At 42.1% G+C, this 20,467-nt stretch overlaps 1 protein-coding gene and 1 pseudogene across 1 annotated transcript; one reads left to right on the forward strand and one right to left on the reverse strand.

Moving 5' to 3' along the window:
• Positions 1–14,751: 14,751 nt before the first annotated feature.
• On the reverse strand, positions 14,752–16,850 carry LOC130202422 (leukotriene B4 receptor 1-like; annotated as a pseudogene).
• Positions 16,851–16,995: 145 nt separating this feature from the next.
• On the forward strand, positions 16,996–20,304 carry LOC130202417 (serine protease 23-like). The gene is made up of 2 exons (XM_056427947.1): positions 16,996–17,545; positions 18,142–20,304. The coding sequence occupies exon 2, from the start codon at positions 18,146–18,148 to the stop codon at positions 19,583–19,585; it is 1,440 nt and encodes a 479-aa protein (XP_056283922.1). The 5' UTR covers positions 16,996–17,545; positions 18,142–18,145; the 3' UTR covers positions 19,586–20,304.
• Positions 20,305–20,467: the final 163 nt, after the last annotated feature.

Here is a 20,467-nt window from a genome sequence, read left to right on the forward strand (position 1 = left end):
TCCTGCTATTAGGAAAATGATAGGAAAGCAGACATTGCTTAATTTTTGTCAATCTTCTCTGATATTGTATTTTACCCTTATGCATTACTTAACAACTTCAGGCATTTCAAGCCTAATAAAGAAAAGAGAATCTGACTTTAGTTGAACAAAGGGTATATTATACATATTTAAGGTTGGATTATATATCAGGTACTGCAAATTTAAATTATATATATATATATATATATATATATATATCCCCTCTAATATACATTCTGTGAGTTCTGTGTAAAAATCTATCTGAAATATATTATTTAAATTGTGCGTGTTTGTGTTGCAAATTCTTTGAACAAGGGATTTCAGATATATTAATCTGATTCATCATTTAGAAAATATGTCTCTGATGGCTCAGCCTTAATACATAAAATAACCCGCATAATCAGAATGAATTACAACCACATATAAGTACGTTATTTGTCGTAGATTTACTCTCATCTCACTTTTCTTCCAGTTTCAGGGGGAAACTGGAAAACCCCTGAATAGTCTCAGCAAAGGTCACGCAGCCTGAAGGTGCTCCAGCGCCACCTGCTGGATGCCAGCAGTAAACAACCCGTGTTGCACCACATTAACTGGAGACATGCCGACTGATAGTTCACTAGGTGGCGCTCTTTTCCTACTGCTTACATCCCTCTCTCATTCTCTGGTTCCCATGCGCACTCCAGACTGCACTGACATGTTTTCACGTGTATTTGTACAGCTGTGGTGGGTAAACAGTGTCACACAAGAGCCAAGTTAGGTCATTTTATTAATGCGGCAAATGAGTAAAGTGCACTAATGAACAACATGCAACGACAACAAAAACCGTTCACCGTATCTCTGCCTCTCCTCACATGTGTCTCCTGTGAGACACAGATCTTGCTCTTATCAGAATAATGCTGACGTTACAGATGTTTTATAGTTATCTGCTGTGGGATCTAATCCGTGTGTCATTCAGGATGCATGACTCATCTCGCCGCTGTCTGGGCAACATTCAACATCTTTGTACCTTTATGCAGTTTTTCATCGTCTTCGATCTACCTGTGTCAGCATTATTATGTCGCCACGGCGACCGCTCCCATCTTTGCCTGTTCCTCTTCTTTCGTGCCGGTTGAGTCAAACGACGGACGCTCAGACTCAGCTGTGTTTGGACCCCAAACAAATGCCTTTTGAGGGATAATCAGAGTAGTGTGTGTGTGTGCACATTTCTGACACCATTGTCATGGTTACTGATCATCGACATCATCTTCCTGTCTGCTCGTTGATCATGTGCACATGTAGACAGGGTGGAGGATGAGTGGCCTCGGCCATTGCATATGTTGGAATGACAGAAAATGAAAGCACAGCAGACACAGATGTACAAACACACGCCCTCCCGCTGACAGACAGCTCATCCCATCAACTGACGGCCGTTTACAGCTCAGATCAAGTTAAGCACGGGTTTTATGAACATGTGTTTGGCCCCAGACGAACAGAGAGGATGTGGTGATGCTGCAGGTGATGTGGCTCTTGGCGTGAAAGGTTTAAGGGCGGAGCTCCACTCCTCTGCTCTTCTGCCTGAACGTCTTTCAGAGGACGACCTCGGTGGAGGCTGATGTCAGCTGAGGTGTTGTTTTCTCAGTCCCACCATGTAGAGCGGCGGTGGGCGAGATGGGAGGGTAAACAGTCTCTGGTGTATAATTGAGGTCTTGGATGAAGAGAGTGAAATAAAGAGAGTGAAGACTGCATGGAGTGATGATGAGTTGGACATCCGCGAAGGGCGAGGTAGAAGGAGGGGGTTGGAAAGCGTAAACAAAGCATCAGGAACAGAGGTGGATAAGTGATGAGAAGCCTGAAATAGAATTGCTAACTCAGCAGATGACCAAGTCAAGGCCTCACACAGCAACCAGCCGGCTGGCTCCATCCAAGCCTGATGTCTCATACCGCGTCTATTTAGAGCACATGTGTCAAACACAAGGCCCGCGAGCCGAATCGGACCCGCCACGTCATTTTATGTGGCCCCTGACGGCTTGAAAGACACGTGATCACCGTTTCTTCAAGAAATTTAAGAAACATATCCCATGCTTTTATTTTGAAGGTTTCAAATTAAATGGATTTATGTTCTAATATTAGAGACACGTTCTTATGTACAATATGTCCACACTCGAATAAACAATAATCAAATGCAAAGAGTTATTTAATAATATGTTCGGCAGTAGTTTATACGTTTATATGTTTCAGTTCATCCCTTTGAGGGCGGCCATGATGCTGATGTGGCCCACCGTGAAAATTAGTTTGACACCCCTGATTTAGAGAGTGCTTTTTCTCTTCTCACACGGGCCCATATCTGCTCCTGACTTTGTTTTGTTGGCTGTCTCCACCTCCATCTCTTCTTCCTGAGCATACTTTTAGTTCATGCCCGCGGTTCCTCTCGTTGCTCTTGTCCTTCATGCAACCAGAAAGTGTAACAGTTTAGCTCCACACCTTCCTTTTATTATTAGTTGTTTTCATCCTGTCTCACTAACTATCATGTCATTCCAGATCCTGCTTCCCATCTCGTCAGTCCAACTCCCTTCACCTGCCTCTGATCACCTCGTTAGTCCCTCATTACCTTCACCTGGTCTTCATGCCCATCTCACCTGTTGCCCATTCCCTCGTTAGTCCTTGTCTACTTAGGTTCCCTCACTTGCACTTCTCCTCTGCCAGATTGTCTTGTGATTTTGTGCCAAGTTCTCCAGAGTTATTAGAGTATATTCCTGACCTGCCTGTTCTGACCCTTGCCTGCCTACCCTGACCTCTGATTCTCTGCCACGCCCCTTTTTGGACTTTTCTTTTGGACTGATATCCCGGTTTTGACCCAGCCTGTTTTCAACCACAGACAGTTATCTTTGTTACTCCTGTCTGAGTCGTGCTTTTGGGTCCACTCTAATAGCACCGTGACAGAAAGGGTTTTATTGAATCCATTAAAACAGCCAATTGTAGTTTAAGGAACTATCACAACACCTGGGATGTGATGCCGGTTAACACAACCTACTTAACACACATGTTGTCATATTAAGTTTGTTCTTTACATGTGTTATAAAAACATTCAAGAGAAAATCATTTGATTTTCAGAAAGGTAGATATAATTTTTTTGAACTACAAAATACTCAAATACTCTTCTAATCATCTAGATAAAAATATTGTCTGTCTATTTCCCATCTTTTTTCCTCTTTTTTTTAGCATTCCTTCAATATTATTATTTTTTTTTTTTTAATAGCTAGGTGTACATTTTCTTTTCACATCTCCAATGCATAGCTCTGTGACTTGGATGCAATGATAATATAAGCTACACCAGAGGCTCAAACTGGAGCTAATGTCATGTGTGCCGATGGTGTCATTTTTCATTAAAGTGTGTGCGTGTGCTTCAGTTGGTGTGTGACTGAACGATTGTAAATGTGAATTTTAAATAAATAAATAAATCTGTACTGTAATGCAACGTAGCCGAGGACCAGCAACAGCTTTCAGTGATACTTTGAACTTGACTATCATCCCTGGACTGTGTTTCACGAAAAGTATTTAGTGGACTCAATTATTTGCAGTTGCCTCACACTTAAAGAGTGTCGATGAGTAATTACATCGGCACACCTTTGTCAAGCTGCAAAAATAAAAAGCAATGTGAGTTCGGGTCACTCTCAAGCAAATCAACGTTTAAAAATAAAGTCAATGTAGATTTCCTGCCAGCTGGCTGATAATGTTTTTGTGAAAGCCAACTTGCAAAAGACTTGTGTGTGAAACGCAAGATAAGATCAAAAGTTGCACGGTATGTCTTGGCCAGTCTGTGAGGGAAATCTGCGAGCTGTTAACAACTTGTCTCTCCTTACGTACTTTACCTAATTGCACAGAACAAGTGCCTGTCTATGTCGGACACCCATCAGGGGACAAGCGCGTCTTTCTTACTTTCCCTAAACATGCAGCAGTGGCCTCGGCGAAAGGGAATCGACCTCCCCATTTACTGGCTTTTGGGATATGCTCCTTAACTAACTCTAACTATAGCTATAAAGTCATTTCTGCATTTCCCCCTGCGCCCCACCTGTAGTACCACTGCGCACCACTAGAGTGGCGCACCCCAAAGTTTGAGAACCCACTGCCCTGTTCAGGGCTGCTAGCATATAGAATGATGTAGCATATAGCTCAATGCAGCATATGGCATGATGTAGCATATAGCACGATGTAGCATATAGCTCAATGCAGCATATGGCATGATGTAGTATATAGCACAATGTAGGATATAGCACGATGTAGCATATAACACGATGTAGCATGATGTAGCATATAGCACGATGTAGCATATAGCACAATGTAGCATATAGCACAATGTAGCATATAGCATGATGTAGCATATAGCACGATGTAGCATATAGCTCAATGCAGCATATGGCATGATGTAGTATATAGCACAATGTAGGATTTAGCACGATGTAGCATATAACATGATGTAGCATGATGTAGCATATAGCATGATGTAGCATATAGCACAATGTAGCATATAGCATGATGTAGGATATAGCACGATGTAGCATATAGCACAATGTAGCATCTCGCGGATAAACAACAACACAAAGACAGAAGTAGAAAAGAGAGTGACTAAGTATGTTGGATCTCATATTTCATGTTTATTTATGTTTTGCAAAATACATTTGACCAAGTAGACAATCAGCGTGCTGGTAAACACAATTCATAGTAACCATTAGACGGGTCATTACTTCATCCGACCTGGATTAAAGGCATGCGTTTTTATTAGACGAAAAAAGAGACATGTGGTTTAAATATTGAAATGAAATCTGAGCTGCAAAGTTTTCGCAGAAGTTGTTTGCCATCGACCTCTCGTTTTCCTTTTGTTGGAGTTAAAAGAGAAGTAAAACGCCCTGGAATGTCGAATAGTCGTGTGCGTCTTCTGCTAAAACACTTCCTAATCTGAACGCTTCACCGGTAAGAGGGCGTCGCGTCGCGTCGGCGGCGAGATTACCAGGCAGCGAAAGTGCCCTTAAATTACATTGATGCAAGATAGTAGTGTCACTGGGGTTTGTCAAGGTACACAATCCTCATAATCATGCTAACAACATGTGGTATACAGCAGCACACCCTGAGATAAAATGCAGTTTCGCAAAAGTCTGTCTCCTACAAAGTATACGTCCAAGGAAAGTAGCCTTTAAATCAAGCTGTAATAAAAAGTAACCAGTCCCAAGTTAGTTTCTGAGAAAAGCGCCTGACAGACAAGTCTTCTTTCCTCAGAATTCTAAATCTACTGCATATGCTATCAATAAAATGCTCTGATTTTACCTTCCAAGACGTCAGATGTTGTAATTACACCAAGACTACAACTGCTCAGCTGAGGAATTGCAGCTACTGACGAATGTGGATCCAATTAGCTTCTCTTTTAACAGGGACTAGTCCTTATTTATTAAAGTGACGTGGGTCTAGTCAACTTCACGTGGAGACATTACTGGGCAACGAGGATGTGATTGTTGAACAAATCTTCCCAAACCTATGAGCAGGAATAAACTGCCATAACAGCCTCTTTCTTGAGAAGTAACCCTGGGATGCAGGGATTTGCACTAATTTAGCCGCAAGAGCATTAGCGAGGTCGGACGCTGGTACCGGCCGATCAGCCCTGGCTAGCACACGGCGTTCCAGTTCATCCCAAAGGTGTCGGAGGAGGTGGATTTCAGAGCTCTAGGATATTTTCAACAGGCTTGTTCTGAGTGAGGTTTCTAGGTTTATCTGAGGTTTCGAGGTTTATCTCAGGTTTACGTGTCTCGAGATCTGTTGTTCCGCTGAAGACATGGTGGTCAGATTTGTGACGCGTAAAGCTGAGTGATAAAAGAGAGTAAACAAAACAACGGCCCAGACCATTGACCCTTATCATGAGAGTCCATAAACAGAAACTTCGGACCACACACACTCGTGCTGGAACACCCAGATGGATAGAGACGCACACACGCCAACAAACACACCAACAGCAGTATGGACGTCCAGGCCTGACGAACACACGCCGACACAGACGCACACATCTGTTCAGAGCAGCACAACCTCCTCCTGTTTGAGCGATAGCACGATGACAAGTCTGTGCACACGGCAGCTTTTTTACCCAAACTTTTCTGATTAGAACCCAAAGGGACGTGAAGGCTCCACAGATGTTCTCAAAATTAAATGTCATCATATCATAGTTGATTTGACTGGAAGACGTATCTTCATGTGTGTGAAGACTTGATAACGTAAAGGATGATGAGTTTAGATGTGTCTCATTCTGATGATCGAAATCAAATCAAGGCCAGTATTTTTTAAAAGGCAGCTGTAATTGCAGTGCAATAATCCGCAATGTTTATTGAACTTTTAGAGAGTCTGGTTTCATTCCTCGCAAATGGAAACATGATCCTGTTGATAAGGTTGTTGAGCCGTCTCATCATCATAGTTTCCAGCAACTGCTGTCGCTACGCCAACGGCCCAGCAGACATAACGACTTGGTAGCTGCGAAACGTTTAGAAGCTAAAGAGCCAGATATGTCCCTCGGGAGGTAGGGGAGACCGAAAACAGAGCTAAAAGTAGAGTGAATATTGGGCTTCAGTTGAGTCCTAAGGTTGAGCCGTATCTGGATGAGACGATTTCAGCGTTTCAGTTTCAGGTTTTGCAGGTTTAGGAAACACGATGTTGTTGTATTAGATGCAAATTATCAGTGTCTAAAAGTAACCAATGAAAAAAAATTCTAGGCATTAGCAGTTGTCATACTTTCCAAACTGTTCTGTTAGCTGAGAACTTTGTTCTGTTAGCTAAGAAAATTGTTCTGTTAGCTGAGAACTTTGTTCTGTTAGCTGAGAACATTGTTCTGTTAACTGAGAACTTTGTTCTGTTAGCTGCGATTTTTGTTCCGTTAGCTGAGAACTTTGTTCCGTTCGCTGAGAACTTTGTTCTATTAGTTGAGAACATTTTTCTGTTAGCTGAGAACTACACTGGCCAAGAAAATATACACCTACTTCTACAGAACAGCCGTTCCCTTGATCTGCAATATAAATCCTCCTCTGAGGATGCAGAGAGAGAAAAAACAGAGCAAGCTCAAATTGCCCATAACATCGACGTTCTCCAGAGCTGCGGGGGATTTGTTTATGTCTCTCTGAAAAGATGTCCATGCAGGCATCTACTGGCAGATGTGGGAAATACCCTGTTGTACGTTACCGAGAAACTCGAGCCCAATGTCCGAAAATTAGGTTTTAGAAAAAATGTCAGATCTCATTTAAAATGAAAAGAAGCGTTTCTGGAAAGCTGCAGAAAAAGCCGTTCCATTGTCTGGATTATTTCAGGCTGAAGCCCGAGATCTGATTGATTTTATTGGTGAAGTTCTGAAGTTCATGGTTTTAAAATAGGAATTGAAAGCAGCGCACATGAACATTCCTGGGAAATGGTTTGATCTGTCTGTTTGCATGTTATTTGCTTGCAGTGAGGTGACATCGAGAGCATTTGCATTCACATGCATTGAGGCTACATGAGTCTGCATGAGTCTTGTAGTATCTTCTCGTCGACCGTGGAAGATTGAAGAAATGATGATGAAGAAGGAAAGTTCGATCGAACAGCACTTGATAGCAATACAAAGTTTATTCTACAAGATACAGGTCAATAACAGACGCCTAGAAGGACTGGAGACTTTCAGGAGCCGGATTGCGAAAGTCCAAAGATGTGACATTCTGCTACAAGTTATATAAGGAGAAGGAAGGGCCGTTTAAGGTCACAATCTATAGCCGGCCACGTCAGTTTGGGCTAAAAGTGTTCTTCTGACCCCCACCCTACATGGTCATCTTCTGCACCAAGGCCTTCACCCCAGTGGGCTTCTATTCTCAGAGCTTCCCCCGACCTACAGCATTGATACTTGACACCTTTGTACTGAGAAATACACCACAGTCTGCATGAGTCTGCATGAGTCTGCATGAGTCCGCATTAGTCAGTTTGAGTCTGCATGAGTCTGCATGAGTCTGCTGTGACTCACGAGTGCTTCAACCAGTGTGTGCACCGTGTCCAGCGGTGGAATGTAACTCAGGTGTGTTTACTCGAGTGCATGCACTTCATGTCGCTGTGAAGTGGAAGTTAGATCCTTTAGCTTCTGCACTGCCACATATTCCCCAGTGAAACTGAATATTTCAGCGGTGTGTGCATTTACAACACAGCAGGGATTCAAATATAATCTGTTGGTTTTCTCTCTTATTGGTTGGTACACGCTTCCAAAGTGCACATTGTATTTAGTTTTACAGATGTGATCTAAAGGATCAAATGGCATTTATTTATTTAATCTTTCAGTATAAATTCAAAGTACTTATACTTTTCCCGGAGTATTTCGGTTTCATGCTACTTTTATGCGTCTCAGAGGCAATTATTGTGCTTTTTACTGCGCTACATTCATCTCGCAGCTTTATTTGCTTCTCATGAAAAGTTGACTTTTTAGAAATATGTTGTTGTTGAGACATACCCTGCATACTTTGGAAAGTAAACAAAGAAGGAGCCACATCCATCTTCCATCCATCGCTCGCGGCCTTTTCAGAAGCTGCAACAGTTTTGTTGTGAATGATGATTTGCAGCAATGTTGTCATCGTGTGTCAAACTACGTTGTGGTGTATGCACTTAATGCATGATTATAGCTTTCAGGATATGGCTTGCATTCATGACTCTGAAGCAAATCACTTGGCAGTCTCTGTCTGTATAAAACAACTGACCCAAACGTAAGCAGTGCATTCTCACACACCCACACAGTCGCCTCGAGACATTTTGTCTCATCGCTTCAGCCAACAAACTTTTCTCCCCAAACAAACTGTTGAAAAGAAAAAGAAAAAAGGAGCTAAACAGTTGAAGTTTACAATAAATCACTACATTGATATTGCTTTGTTTCCATTGGTCGACATTGTATGTCTGGTATTGATTTTACCTTGTTAAAAAGTGTGTGCGTGTCATCAGACACGTGTTGTGGAAACCACCACCGAAGCCTTTATGTCTTTATGTCTGTTTATGTATATATTGTGTCAACGCTATAGCTTCCCAAGCGTGTGAGATGCACACGCAAAACTTTATAGGTGTGTAGTTGGAGTTGGAAAATGGCCGGAGTCGGAGCATGGGTGCTTTGTAAATTGCCCGATTTGTTGTTAGTCGTCAATTTATATTTTGCAGCTGTAGTTATTACACTCAAAGAAATGACTCATTGGATGAACTCAATTAAATTGTTGGCAGGTTTTCCATCCAATAATTATATGCAACTCCAACTCAAATTTAGCACATCAGTGCAATAAAATGTAATGAAGTTAGTCTAACTCATTTGTATCAAATACATCTAAAATAAAATAACGATATTCATTAAATTAAATTAATTTGTGTTTGTCCAACTCAAAATATAAACTAACTAACAAAATATGCAAACTCCACACAGAAGGAACGCCCGGACTGGGAAATGAACCCACAGACCTCTGGCTTTGAGGCAACAGTGCTAGCCACTACACCACCGTACAGCCTTGAAAGTATTCATACATTTTGTGTTCCACCCATTAAATATAAATATCTATTTTTGTAATTGATTTATTTAAATGTATCAAACAATATTTAAATGTGTCACCTCGAAGAAAGGCTTGAATCGTTTTTGTGAGTGATAACCTAAATAAATCTAATAAATGAAAGTATTCATACATTTTGTGATACACCCATTCAATATAAATATCTTCGTTTTGTAATTGATTTATTTAAATGTATCAAACAATATTTAAATGTGTCACCTCTAAGAAGGGCTTGAATCGTTTTTAGTGTATAGCATCCGAATGCCACGTTGTAAATAAATATCCCAGCACCCAAACTCAGCAGGTCACCGAGCCTGAATATTCTAATTATACTGGTGCTGAGGGGGAACTTTCTCCAATACTTGGACAGGAACCAGTAAAGCTCCTCTGCAAGAGAGCCAAGATAAACCAGTTCCATCTTCTCCTCTCAGCTTTTTCAACTCTCTCTCTCTCTTGCAGCTGGCTTCCCTGTGAAAGAAACCTGGAGAGAAGGGAAAAAATGGCGTTGTTTTATAGAATTTAATAGAAAGAAAGTCGATAGAGCGGAATAAAGGGCAAGACAAGAGGGCAAGGTCAGATGAGTATTTTGAGGACGAGGAGAGGGGAAAAACGACAGCAAATCTTAGATGCGTGAGAAAAGAGGAATGGGAAGGCAACGATGAGTCATCGACCATCCCGGAGCAATAATGTAACTGTTATCCAGAGTCCTCCACAGACTTGACCCGACTTATTAAACAAATGCTCTGATGTCAGCTTCTTTTCCATTGCTTGTGCTTCCCACATCTTAAATGATTTAATTATCTAGGATAATAAAGTTATATTTTATTGAGCCGACTGAATGTTCTATTGGTAGCGGTCCATTAAATGAAACCACAGTTATATTTGTTTTAAAAACACACAGATAAGTCCAGTTTAGGAAGAACAGTTGCACATTTTGAGGAGAAGAGTACCCCTCTCGTGTCTTTGTGGTAAATATGAAGTTATGAAGTGTTAGATTAGCTGAGCATAAGGACTGGAAACTGCTAGCCTGGCTAAAATCAGCACATTGCGAGACTATTACTCGACTCGGACCTGGAACTGCTTGCTTACTTTTTCCATTCTTTGTGCGAAGCTAAGCTAACCGTCGCCAGGCTGAAGCTTCGCACATGAGAGTGGTATCAATCTTCTCATTAAGCTGAATGCGAGTGTTTTTTCCTGAATGTAGAACTGATAATTAGAGGGTTGAGCAAAACCAGGAATAAGCCTTTGTTCCATTCTCCATTGTAAACTATCTCTGATTAGATGGATTTAGCCGGGAGTTGGAATTTATCTGAGTGACTAATGCCATTTTAATTTGAACAGTAATTTAAAGTACGAGATGTGATTTATAGGTATATGCATAATTACACCATCATTTATTTCTGAGGATTAGATGCCTGAACTGCATCTCTTCACCGTGCTGTACGTAGTGCATTGGCAGTTGAACTTATTACTTTTGTGAAATATGTTTGAGTTTTTCATGCTCGCCAACCAATGATCACACCGCTACACACGCCTGTCAGCAGGCACATGCACTTTAACCCTCCTGTTACCTTTATATTTACTGACATATTTTACCCTCGGGGTCAATTTGACCCCAGCAATTAAAACCTCCAGAAAATTATTAGAATTAATATTGTTTCCCAAGTTTAAGTGTGAGGTACTTTATGTTTGTTTGTTGACTACCTCAATAGCCCTTTAAATATATAAAAAAGTTGATATTTCTTATATGTTTGACACAGTGAAAAACAGCCTGGGGTCAAATTGACCCCAAAGAACACCGACGTTAAACATTGAATGGGGTCAAATTGACCCGAAAGGTAACAGGAGGGTTAAACTGATTCCCTCTCTGGTGATTTCCTCCTCGGTCTGCCGAGGGTCACGATAACCCTCCTTCTTATGACCCGAATTGTTAGTTTATAGATCGTGAAATTGTAAGCCAGCCTCTTGGCTGCAGTACAAACACTGGGGAAGTCGTCCTCGCACGGGGAAGGGATGCTTTCTTCGTCGAGGACCGGCCCGAGGAGAAAAAAATTCTGCCTGGGCCCAAAGGAGCAGCTGGGGGGAAATACTAAGTCCCAAACATCGCATTCACTAAGTCTCTCCCGCAGCAGCTCCTGACTCTTTAGTTGGATGATTTTATAATTATTATCTTATTGACAGTGATGTCTAGACTGTCCACACAGCCTTTCGGAGAGATTTATAAACGGTGACGTTTTACTCAGCCTCCGAGGGCACGACCGGCAGAGATCAAGCCCCTATTCTCAGCAACACACACACACACACACAGGGGAAGCCCCCCCCCCCCACACACACACACACACACACCCCTGGAGCTCCCGGTTCACCAAACATATCAAAGTGTCAGCTCCAGTCCCGCCGGAAATGAATGAACAGAAAGCACAAAAGGTGACGGCTGGAGAGAGCAGAACAAAACGATGCTGCAGTGATGGATGGAGACAACTATCATGAGGACACATCAGTAAAAAATAAATAAATACAAAGAGCTTTATTGTACATTATTTGAACTGAGCAAAGTCACAGAGGCTGTATGGTAAATAAAGTGAAATATATAACCATTACGGGGATATCCGTATCTTTGGAAACATATTGCTGTGCTGGAGGGGCACTGTTCATAGAAGAAGACATGTCAACGATGACCAGCAGAGGATGAGCACACACGTCACATGGAGAGTGGATAATAACCACTGTGACGTGTCCTCGATGCTGACCACGAGAAGACATTGGACGTATCGTTGTGCTTTACTTGAGTATTTCTATTTCATGACACTTCATAACTGCATTCCAGTTAAGATAATACTGTGATCTCTTTTTTTTTTTTTTTTTACCCATGTTTGATTGATTGATTTTGATTATATTATATTAACATATATAAATAAATTCTAATAATACTAACTAACTCAATTTTAATTGTTGCTTTCTTCTCGATAAGCCGCTGAGCTTATAGCTGAGCATGACGACAGGAGGAAGGAGCTCGCCTGGCTCTCCCCGAGGAGACAAACGTCTGTCTCCCAGCTCATTAAATACCAGCTGCTGCTTGTACCTTCATATTTACCATTCATCACATTTCAAAGCAGAACTTTTACTTGAATGCTCACAGTGCGGCAGGATTATCGCTGATAATACGACTTTTGGCCGTGAAAGCAAGAAAGTCCATTTTTCATAAAGCAAGATAAGATATTCATTATAGTTTTTCTTTTAAAACACTGCTAAAATATTGGAATGCATACATATATATATATATATATATTGTAAAGTTTATCCATCTGCTTGTTTTAAGTACAGCGCACTCCCCCTCACTCCCTATCCTTCCTCTAATCCGTCTATGTATCTGTTGCTAAACATTGGAGACAAAAGCTCATTCCTCTTGTTGGATGTGCTCCAAAACTAATATTTAGCCTTTTCATTCACGGTTGTTTCATCTGACTGTAAATCTCTCTTAGAACTAAGATGCTCAGAGACATAATGCTATTATCAGCGAAAAAAAGGAACACAGAAAGAAAAGAGAAATACATGTATGGAGAAGCAGAAGAAACATATTTCTGCCGATTATGACCGACATCAGCAGAAATAATATGTATTTACTTCTAAAGCTTTTGACTCTGACAGATGCATTTTTAACAAACCATCTATTTTAACAGCTCAGGCTGAGGACCAGTTCTAATCAGCACACAGTATTTATGGGAGGATGTTGGTTCACATCAAAATTCCTCATTAAACCACAAATCATCTGCAGTTCTTTGTAAAACAAAGTGAGAACCACACACTCAAAATGCATATCAGCATGAGATATTTTGACTAAAACCCCTTTTTCTTTTAGAAAACACAACAACATACTGAGATCACTGGTGTTTGGTGTTGTTCTGTTGATAAGATGATAAGATTATATCTACAGCATTTACAACAGTATATACGTTCCCTTATTTGAGTGAGCAGAATTTTAAAAAATGGCCAAATTCAGCATCAAACTCTGGCTCAGACTGGACAGGTGCTGCCAGTTCGGTCTGAGGGCGATCACAGCGATGTTTCCAGGAACTCCCAGCAGGAAACAAAAGCACAGCACCACCGCAGGGATCAGACCGGTGGAAACCCAGGAGCCAGAAGGTGGACGTCCAGGAGATATTAGACGTGACAACAGAGGAGCTGAGTTGGGCAATCTTTCCCGGGTATCACAAGTTCCATCACGGCTTCATGGATTTGCACATCGCATCATCATCTGATGCATTTTTACATATTCTGTTTCCTGCACAGAGAGCTTTCACCACAACAAGTCCGATGCAGCGCAGGTCCAATAATACTGAGACTGAAGTTCTGCCACTTTCTGTGTCGAAGTGGATTTCCTTGAAAACCTTAACAAGAGCCGTTTCTGTACTGTGGTGCTGACGAAAGGCCGACTGGAAGATATCAAGAAAGTTACCTTCGGCCAAGAAGTTTTTCAGCTGTTGAATAAAACACTTTTTCCATTATTTTACTTCAAAATGGGAGCGTTGATATCGGCCTATAGTGTTTCATTACTTCGAGGTCTAAACTAGCCTTTTTTAAGAGTGGTTTAATAACTGCAGTTTTTAGGGCTTGTGGGAAAACACCTGAGAGAAGGGATGTGTTTACAATTTCTAAAAGATCATTGGTCATGCAGTGTGAAATATTTTTGGGAAAAGTGTGCGTTGTTTACAGATGCTGTGTAATGTCTTCTAGGCTTCTTTGGTTGATTTAATGCAATTGTGTCATGACATTTGAATGGATGTTATTTAAAGATGGGGACATACGCTGTGGTTGATGTGGAGGCATCGTCTGTTTAATCTTTTTAGAATTTTGTCAGCGATAAAAGAGGCACATTGATTGCATGACCAGGTGGATTCAAGGATTTTGTGGCTATTTGACTTCCAATTTGACTTTTTGAGTTCACCTTTGACCTTAGAAACAGCAGAGATGCTCAGAAAATGCCACGTAACAATGGGGAAACCTCCATCTCCTGATGAATATCATGTGATACGATCGAAAGCTCTCAGAGTTCTGTTTGTAGAGCCGAGGATCAACTTTGAATCTCAACTTGGGTCGTTCGTTTGCTATAGAAACCTTCAGGTCAATTTACTTTAATTAAATCTGCTATCCACAAACATCCCTCTCATGTGAGAACCACAAACTCAATATCCAATTAAATTGCAATTCAATTCAGTTTATTTTATAAAGCCCAATATAAACAAAATACAAACGTATTCAGCATGAGAGCTCACAAGAACAACAATGACCCCTCAAGTTTCATTATTGCCATCAATGCTCAGCACCCTTCACTGGTATTTTGTGTTTTTTTTCAATGATTCTGCTAAGATTACAATTGTGAGATGTGAGCTTCTGCGTTAACAACAGTAGCCATGTTCCTTTTGTGGCACACAGTGCACGTGTTTCGAGAAGAAAATGCATAAAGGAGCGGATTCAAGAAGCTATTTACAAATACCAACGCTCCAACAATGCGCCAGCTGTCCATGCACAATATCAACAGGCTGTCCTTTTTGAGTGAAATAGCTGCCACACCGAGCATATTTGTCAAATGATATGGCATCCAGAGGACAAAAAAAGTCACGATGATGCTCGTGAGCAGCCGGGTCGTGTGTGGGTTGTTGAAGAAAGCCGCCTGGTTCACTGCTCTGTGGATGTTGATGTATGAAAATACCACGACAGTTATTGAAACAAATCCTGGCAGAGACTCTGACAGCAGCACGGCCATCAGCTGGGCCGGGGAAGAAAAGTGAGGTTGGCAGGTGGTCCGGTGCTGGTCCGGGGTCAGCTGTTGAAGCACTAAAGATGGGATGGACAGGACCATCGCAATCAGCCAGAGCAGAACCAGCATCCTTTTTCGACCTTCCCGATCGAACCATCTCTGCAGTTGCACCACCCGCAGGTAGCGCTGGACACTAAGCGCCGTCACCGTCAGCAGGCTGCTGGAAAGGCTGCAGTAGACGAGGTACGCCAGCAGCTTACAGGTCACAAGGCCGAGGGTCCAGTCGTACAGCAAAGTGTAAATCCACAGCGGCAGAGGGAGCAGGCAGAGCAAGTCAGAAATGGCCAAATTCAGCATCAAAGTCTGACTCAGACCGGACAGGTGCTGCCAGTTCGGTCTGAGGGCGATCACAGCGATGTTTCCAGGAACTCCCAGCAGGAAACAAAAGCACAGCACCACCGCAGGGATCAGACGGTGGAGACCCCGGAGCCAGAAGGTGGACGTCCAGGAGAGGAGGTATTAAACGTGACAAGAGAGGAGTTGAGTTGGTCCATGCTGCAAACTTGCTAATGAACTAAACTCTTTCCCCGGATATCACAAGTTCCATCACGGCTTCATGGATTTGCACATCGCATCATCTGATGCATTTTTTGCATATTCTGTTTCCTGCACAGAGAGCTTTCACCACAACAAGTCCGAGGAAGTGGGAACTTTCAATAGCCAGACTATATAGTGCGAAAGAAAAAACGATCTTATCTTGTTCAACGTGTGTGTGTGTGTTTGCATGTGTGTGTGTGCATGTGTGTGTGTGTGTGTCCACAGCTAATCTTGCATTGGGCCGCAGCAAACTGCATAATATTTCGGGTGCCAGAGTTATGGCAGCACGCTCATGTGTACCTCTCATGGTTGTGGTGACTCACACTTTCTCAAAACACCTGTAATTGCCCTGTTTTATTCCTGCTGTCTCCTCAATGCCGACTCTTAACCATCCCCAGTCATAACACGGCGGAGGGCATCTCCGATCCCTTTCTCTCGGCGACTCAGTATACACTCAAAAAAATGATTCAAGCCCTTCTTAGAGGTGACACATTTAAATATTGTTTGATACATTTAAATAAATCAATTACAAAACGAAGATATTTATATTGAATGGGTGTAACACAAAATGTATGAATACTTTCATTTATTAGATTTATTTAGGTTACACTCACAAAAACGATTCAAGCCCTTCTTCGAGGTGACACATTTAAATATTGTTTGATACATTTAAATAAATCAATTACAAAAATAGATATTTATATTTCATGGGTGTAACACAAAATGTATGAATACTTTCATTTATTAGATTTATTTAGGTTAGATGGTGTGCATATCAACTCAAAATAAATGTGTTTCATTGAGGACTACCCTTTGCGCATGCGCCAGCTGAAAATCAGTTGTTTACATGAGGTGAAAACATTTACAGGGCTGTACGGTGGTGTAGTGGCTAGCACTGTCGCCTCGAAGCCAGAGGTCGGTGGGTTCAATTCCCAGTTGGGGTGTTCCTTCTGTGTGGAGTTTGCATATTTTGTTAGTTAGTTAGTTTATATTTTGAGTTGGACAAACACAAATTAATTTAATTTAATGAATATCGTTATTTTATTTTAGATGTATTTGATACAAATGAGTTGGACTAACTTAATTACATTTTATTGCACTGATGTGCTAAATTTGAGTTGGAGTTGCATATAATTATTGGATGGAAAACCTTCCAACAATTTAATTGAGTTCATCCAATGAGTCATTTCTTTGAGTGTACCCGCAGTGGACTTCAAACGTCACCTGGCATAAATGTAAACTTATGGATAAACACACTCTCAGAAAGAACACGTTGTAAATAACTTAACATCTAAATGAATTCATCCCTATTCTGTGTATATTTTCAGCGTAATATTTATATATATTCTCTCCACATGACTGCACTTTTGACTCAAAATGTACTGATGATCAAAACCTTCATTCCTGCTCGCCCCTCCCGGCTGACTCCCTCTTTCTGTCTTTTTGCTCTTTACTTTTTTTCTGCATCGGAGTGGGATGTAGATTTCTGAGGATCTTGCACATAGTTCTTTTTTTAGCCCATTAAATGATGGAAGCCAGTCAGCTTGGAGCCGTTTGCGAGGAGAGGGTTTTGTATTGATGAGACTGAGAACATTCACTGGAAGTTTGGGTGTTGTCTTTTTAATGCTTGGAGGTAGGAAGAGACTTTTATATTGCTTGACAACTTTTCTCCAACTAAAGATAAAACTGTCCTCTGAATATTGTAAACAAAAGCCATAATTTCTCTGCATCTTCTTTCTACTAGATCTATTTCTTCATTATTTTGGGTTTCTGACAGGCTTATTTGTTTTATCTGCTGTATAACTCTTTGAATAAGCTAATAGAATAAGACCTCTTGACTTTATTTGTATCAGAAAATAGTCAATTACTGTCAGAAGGGCTTTTTTTTCTCGCTTAGATTATGTTGCATATTGTAATAACGATAGCATTACCATTATCTTGAGCTACATATTCAATTGCAGACACTTCATGTTAATTTAAAGTCAAATATCACACTCACGCTTTACTGTTAATGGGGTTTATTGTTTAGAAAGGGAGCTTGTGCGCCCTCTTCTGGCTTTAAAACCAACATCAACACTAAATAAAAGTAGTAGATGTGGAAACACGCTGAGACTTTTTCTCTTCACCTGATGAATGATGAAGAGATGTTAACACGGTTTTGATCCACGGTACATCTCTCTTATCCCTTTGCTATTTGCATTGTCTATCTTGATTTCTCTTTCTTTTCAGTGGGATGGGGTTCAATCACTACCTGTGTCTGCTGCTGTGTGCGGCAGCCCTGACAGTTTTGGAGGTTTTTGGTCGAGATGAGAGCAGCGTGTTGCCCTGCTGGACCAGGCAGCGCCTCCCGGTGCTGCTGGACACACACACCGAGCCTCTCAAGACGCCCTTGTTCGACGGAGCTGAGGAGGACGATGACGAGAAGACTGTCCGGGAAGACACTCTCTGTGGGATAGAGTGTCAAAGCGGCCTACCACCCATGGACCAGACTGAGCAAGAGAGGATTCTGGGATACGAGACAATGCATGAGAATGGCACTCGCACTCACACAGATATCAGTTTGCAGGGTTTTAACGAGACGTCTGCGGGAACACCGGCCCGCTCGCCGGCTCGCACCCGCCGGAAACGACAGGTGTACGGAGCAGACGGACGCTTTGTGATCTCCGATTCGCATTTCATCACCAACTATCCGTTCTCCACCGCTGTCCGCCTCTCCACGAGCTGCTCTGGAGTCCTAATATCTCCAAAACACGTGCTGACCGCGGCACACTGCATCCATGATGGGAGGGACTACCTCAAGAGTGCCAAAAAGCTTAAAGTAGGGGTGTTGCAGCTCAGGACTAAAAGAAGAAGAAGTGGGATGAGGGTAGGAGGGCGACGGAGGAGTGGGAGGAAAGCGGTGGGGCAGAGAGGTGAGGAGCAGATCGTGGAGGAAGGTGAGGAGCAGAATAGTCTTGATGGAGATGTCGTGAGACGGGGAGGCAAAGGCAGGAGGCGCAGGGGGAGAAACGAGGGCGAGGAGGATGCGGCTGATCGTGGGAGTATAGGTGACGGAGAGAGGGGAAGGCGATCCGGGAAACTGAAAGGTCTCGGCCGTGTACGACGTGGCGCCGGCGAACCCGGGGAGCAGTCCGTCTTACGCTGGACGCGAGTTAAACAGACCAGAATCCCTCAAGGATGGATCCAGACCACGAGCTCCACGAGCTCAGTGTCCCCTGACTACGACTACGCTCTTCTGGAGCTGAGGCGACCCCTTAAACAAAGGCACATGGAGCTGGGAGTGGCGCCCTCGGCCGCCCCTCTGGCACGGATCCACTTCTCAGGCTACGACGCCGACAAGAGCCCGGCGGACGGCGGCGGACGCGAGCAGGTGGTGTACCGGTTCTGTTCTGTGGCGAACCAGTCGGACGATTTGATGTACCAGCGCTGCGACGCTCAGCCGGGCGCCACAGGCGCAGGCGTCTACATCCGTCTGAGACAGGAAGTGGGAGAGGAAGGCGGGAAGGGGAAGTGGCAGCGCAGGGTGATTGGGGTGTTTTCTGGCCATCAGCGGGTGGAGGTGGAGGGAGGGGAGCAGAGGGAGTTTAATGTCGCAGTGAGGATTACGCCACTCAAATATGCACAGATCTGTCACTGGATCCATGGAGATCCAAATCTATGCAAAGAGGTTTGACTGCAAAGCAAGAGAGAAACATCGTATTATGTCTGTGTGTATTAAAGATGATTATATATTACTATATGCAAGAAGAACGCTTATTGAAGATATCCCCCCCGGCAGCTATAATGACAATATTACATTGTGCTGTTTGGGATATTTTAGAAATCTATATGGATCTAGAAGAATATCGTAACAATCTTTCGTGATACTCATCTGTGGAGGTCCTATACAAGGTTACATTGTTGTTTATTTTATCACACTTATTCTTAACTGTAAGAAAAAAAGGCATTATTGATGTAATTATTGAAACATTTTTGACCACATTTTCATTCTTAGCAACTTTTTTTTTACATAGCATCCTAGAAATGCTCATCTGAGACCAGCTGAACACCTCCGTGATATACCCCAGGAGTCCGGCACATGTTCTGGTTCTGGATCTGTAGCCCGTATTCAGCCATGTCTCAGTTTATTAAGAGAAGAACGTGAGAACATTCAATTTGTGAGAGAAATGTCAATGTGTTGTTACCTTCTCTAAACCACATTTGTTTGTTTGTCTCTGAAACACAAACAGTCTGTAACTGAAACTGCAGTTATGTGGAGGAAAAAAATAACCCAGTTTTGTTTTTTACTGTGTTGCACAATTATCGTTGTATAGTAAGTAAATAAGTCAAACCTATTGGTCCTCATTTCACTTCATGTTAAATAAATAGTAAGTCTACTCTACACAACATATACATGGATATTCCAATGTTTAAATGATCTTGTTTTGTAATTGTGTCAGCAGTGTGTATGCCACACACACATTTTCTTGTCAAAAGTAATAATTCATTCGGATAACCAATAAAAATGTAGATTCTTCAAACAACAAGTCGCTGAAATCACAACAGAGATAAGTGA

The sequence above is a fragment of the Pseudoliparis swirei genome, chromosome 12 (assembly GCF_029220125.1).
Source record: "Pseudoliparis swirei isolate HS2019 ecotype Mariana Trench chromosome 12, NWPU_hadal_v1, whole genome shotgun sequence".
In the NCBI taxonomy this organism is placed as follows: domain Eukaryota; kingdom Metazoa; phylum Chordata; class Actinopteri; order Perciformes; family Liparidae; genus Pseudoliparis; species Pseudoliparis swirei.

Bases quoted from the DNA above. Each gene is read 5' to 3' on its own strand.
- LOC130202417 (XM_056427947.1), top strand. From the start codon at position 18,146: ATGGGGTTCAATCACTACCTGTGTCTGCTGCTGTGTGCGGCAGCCCTG.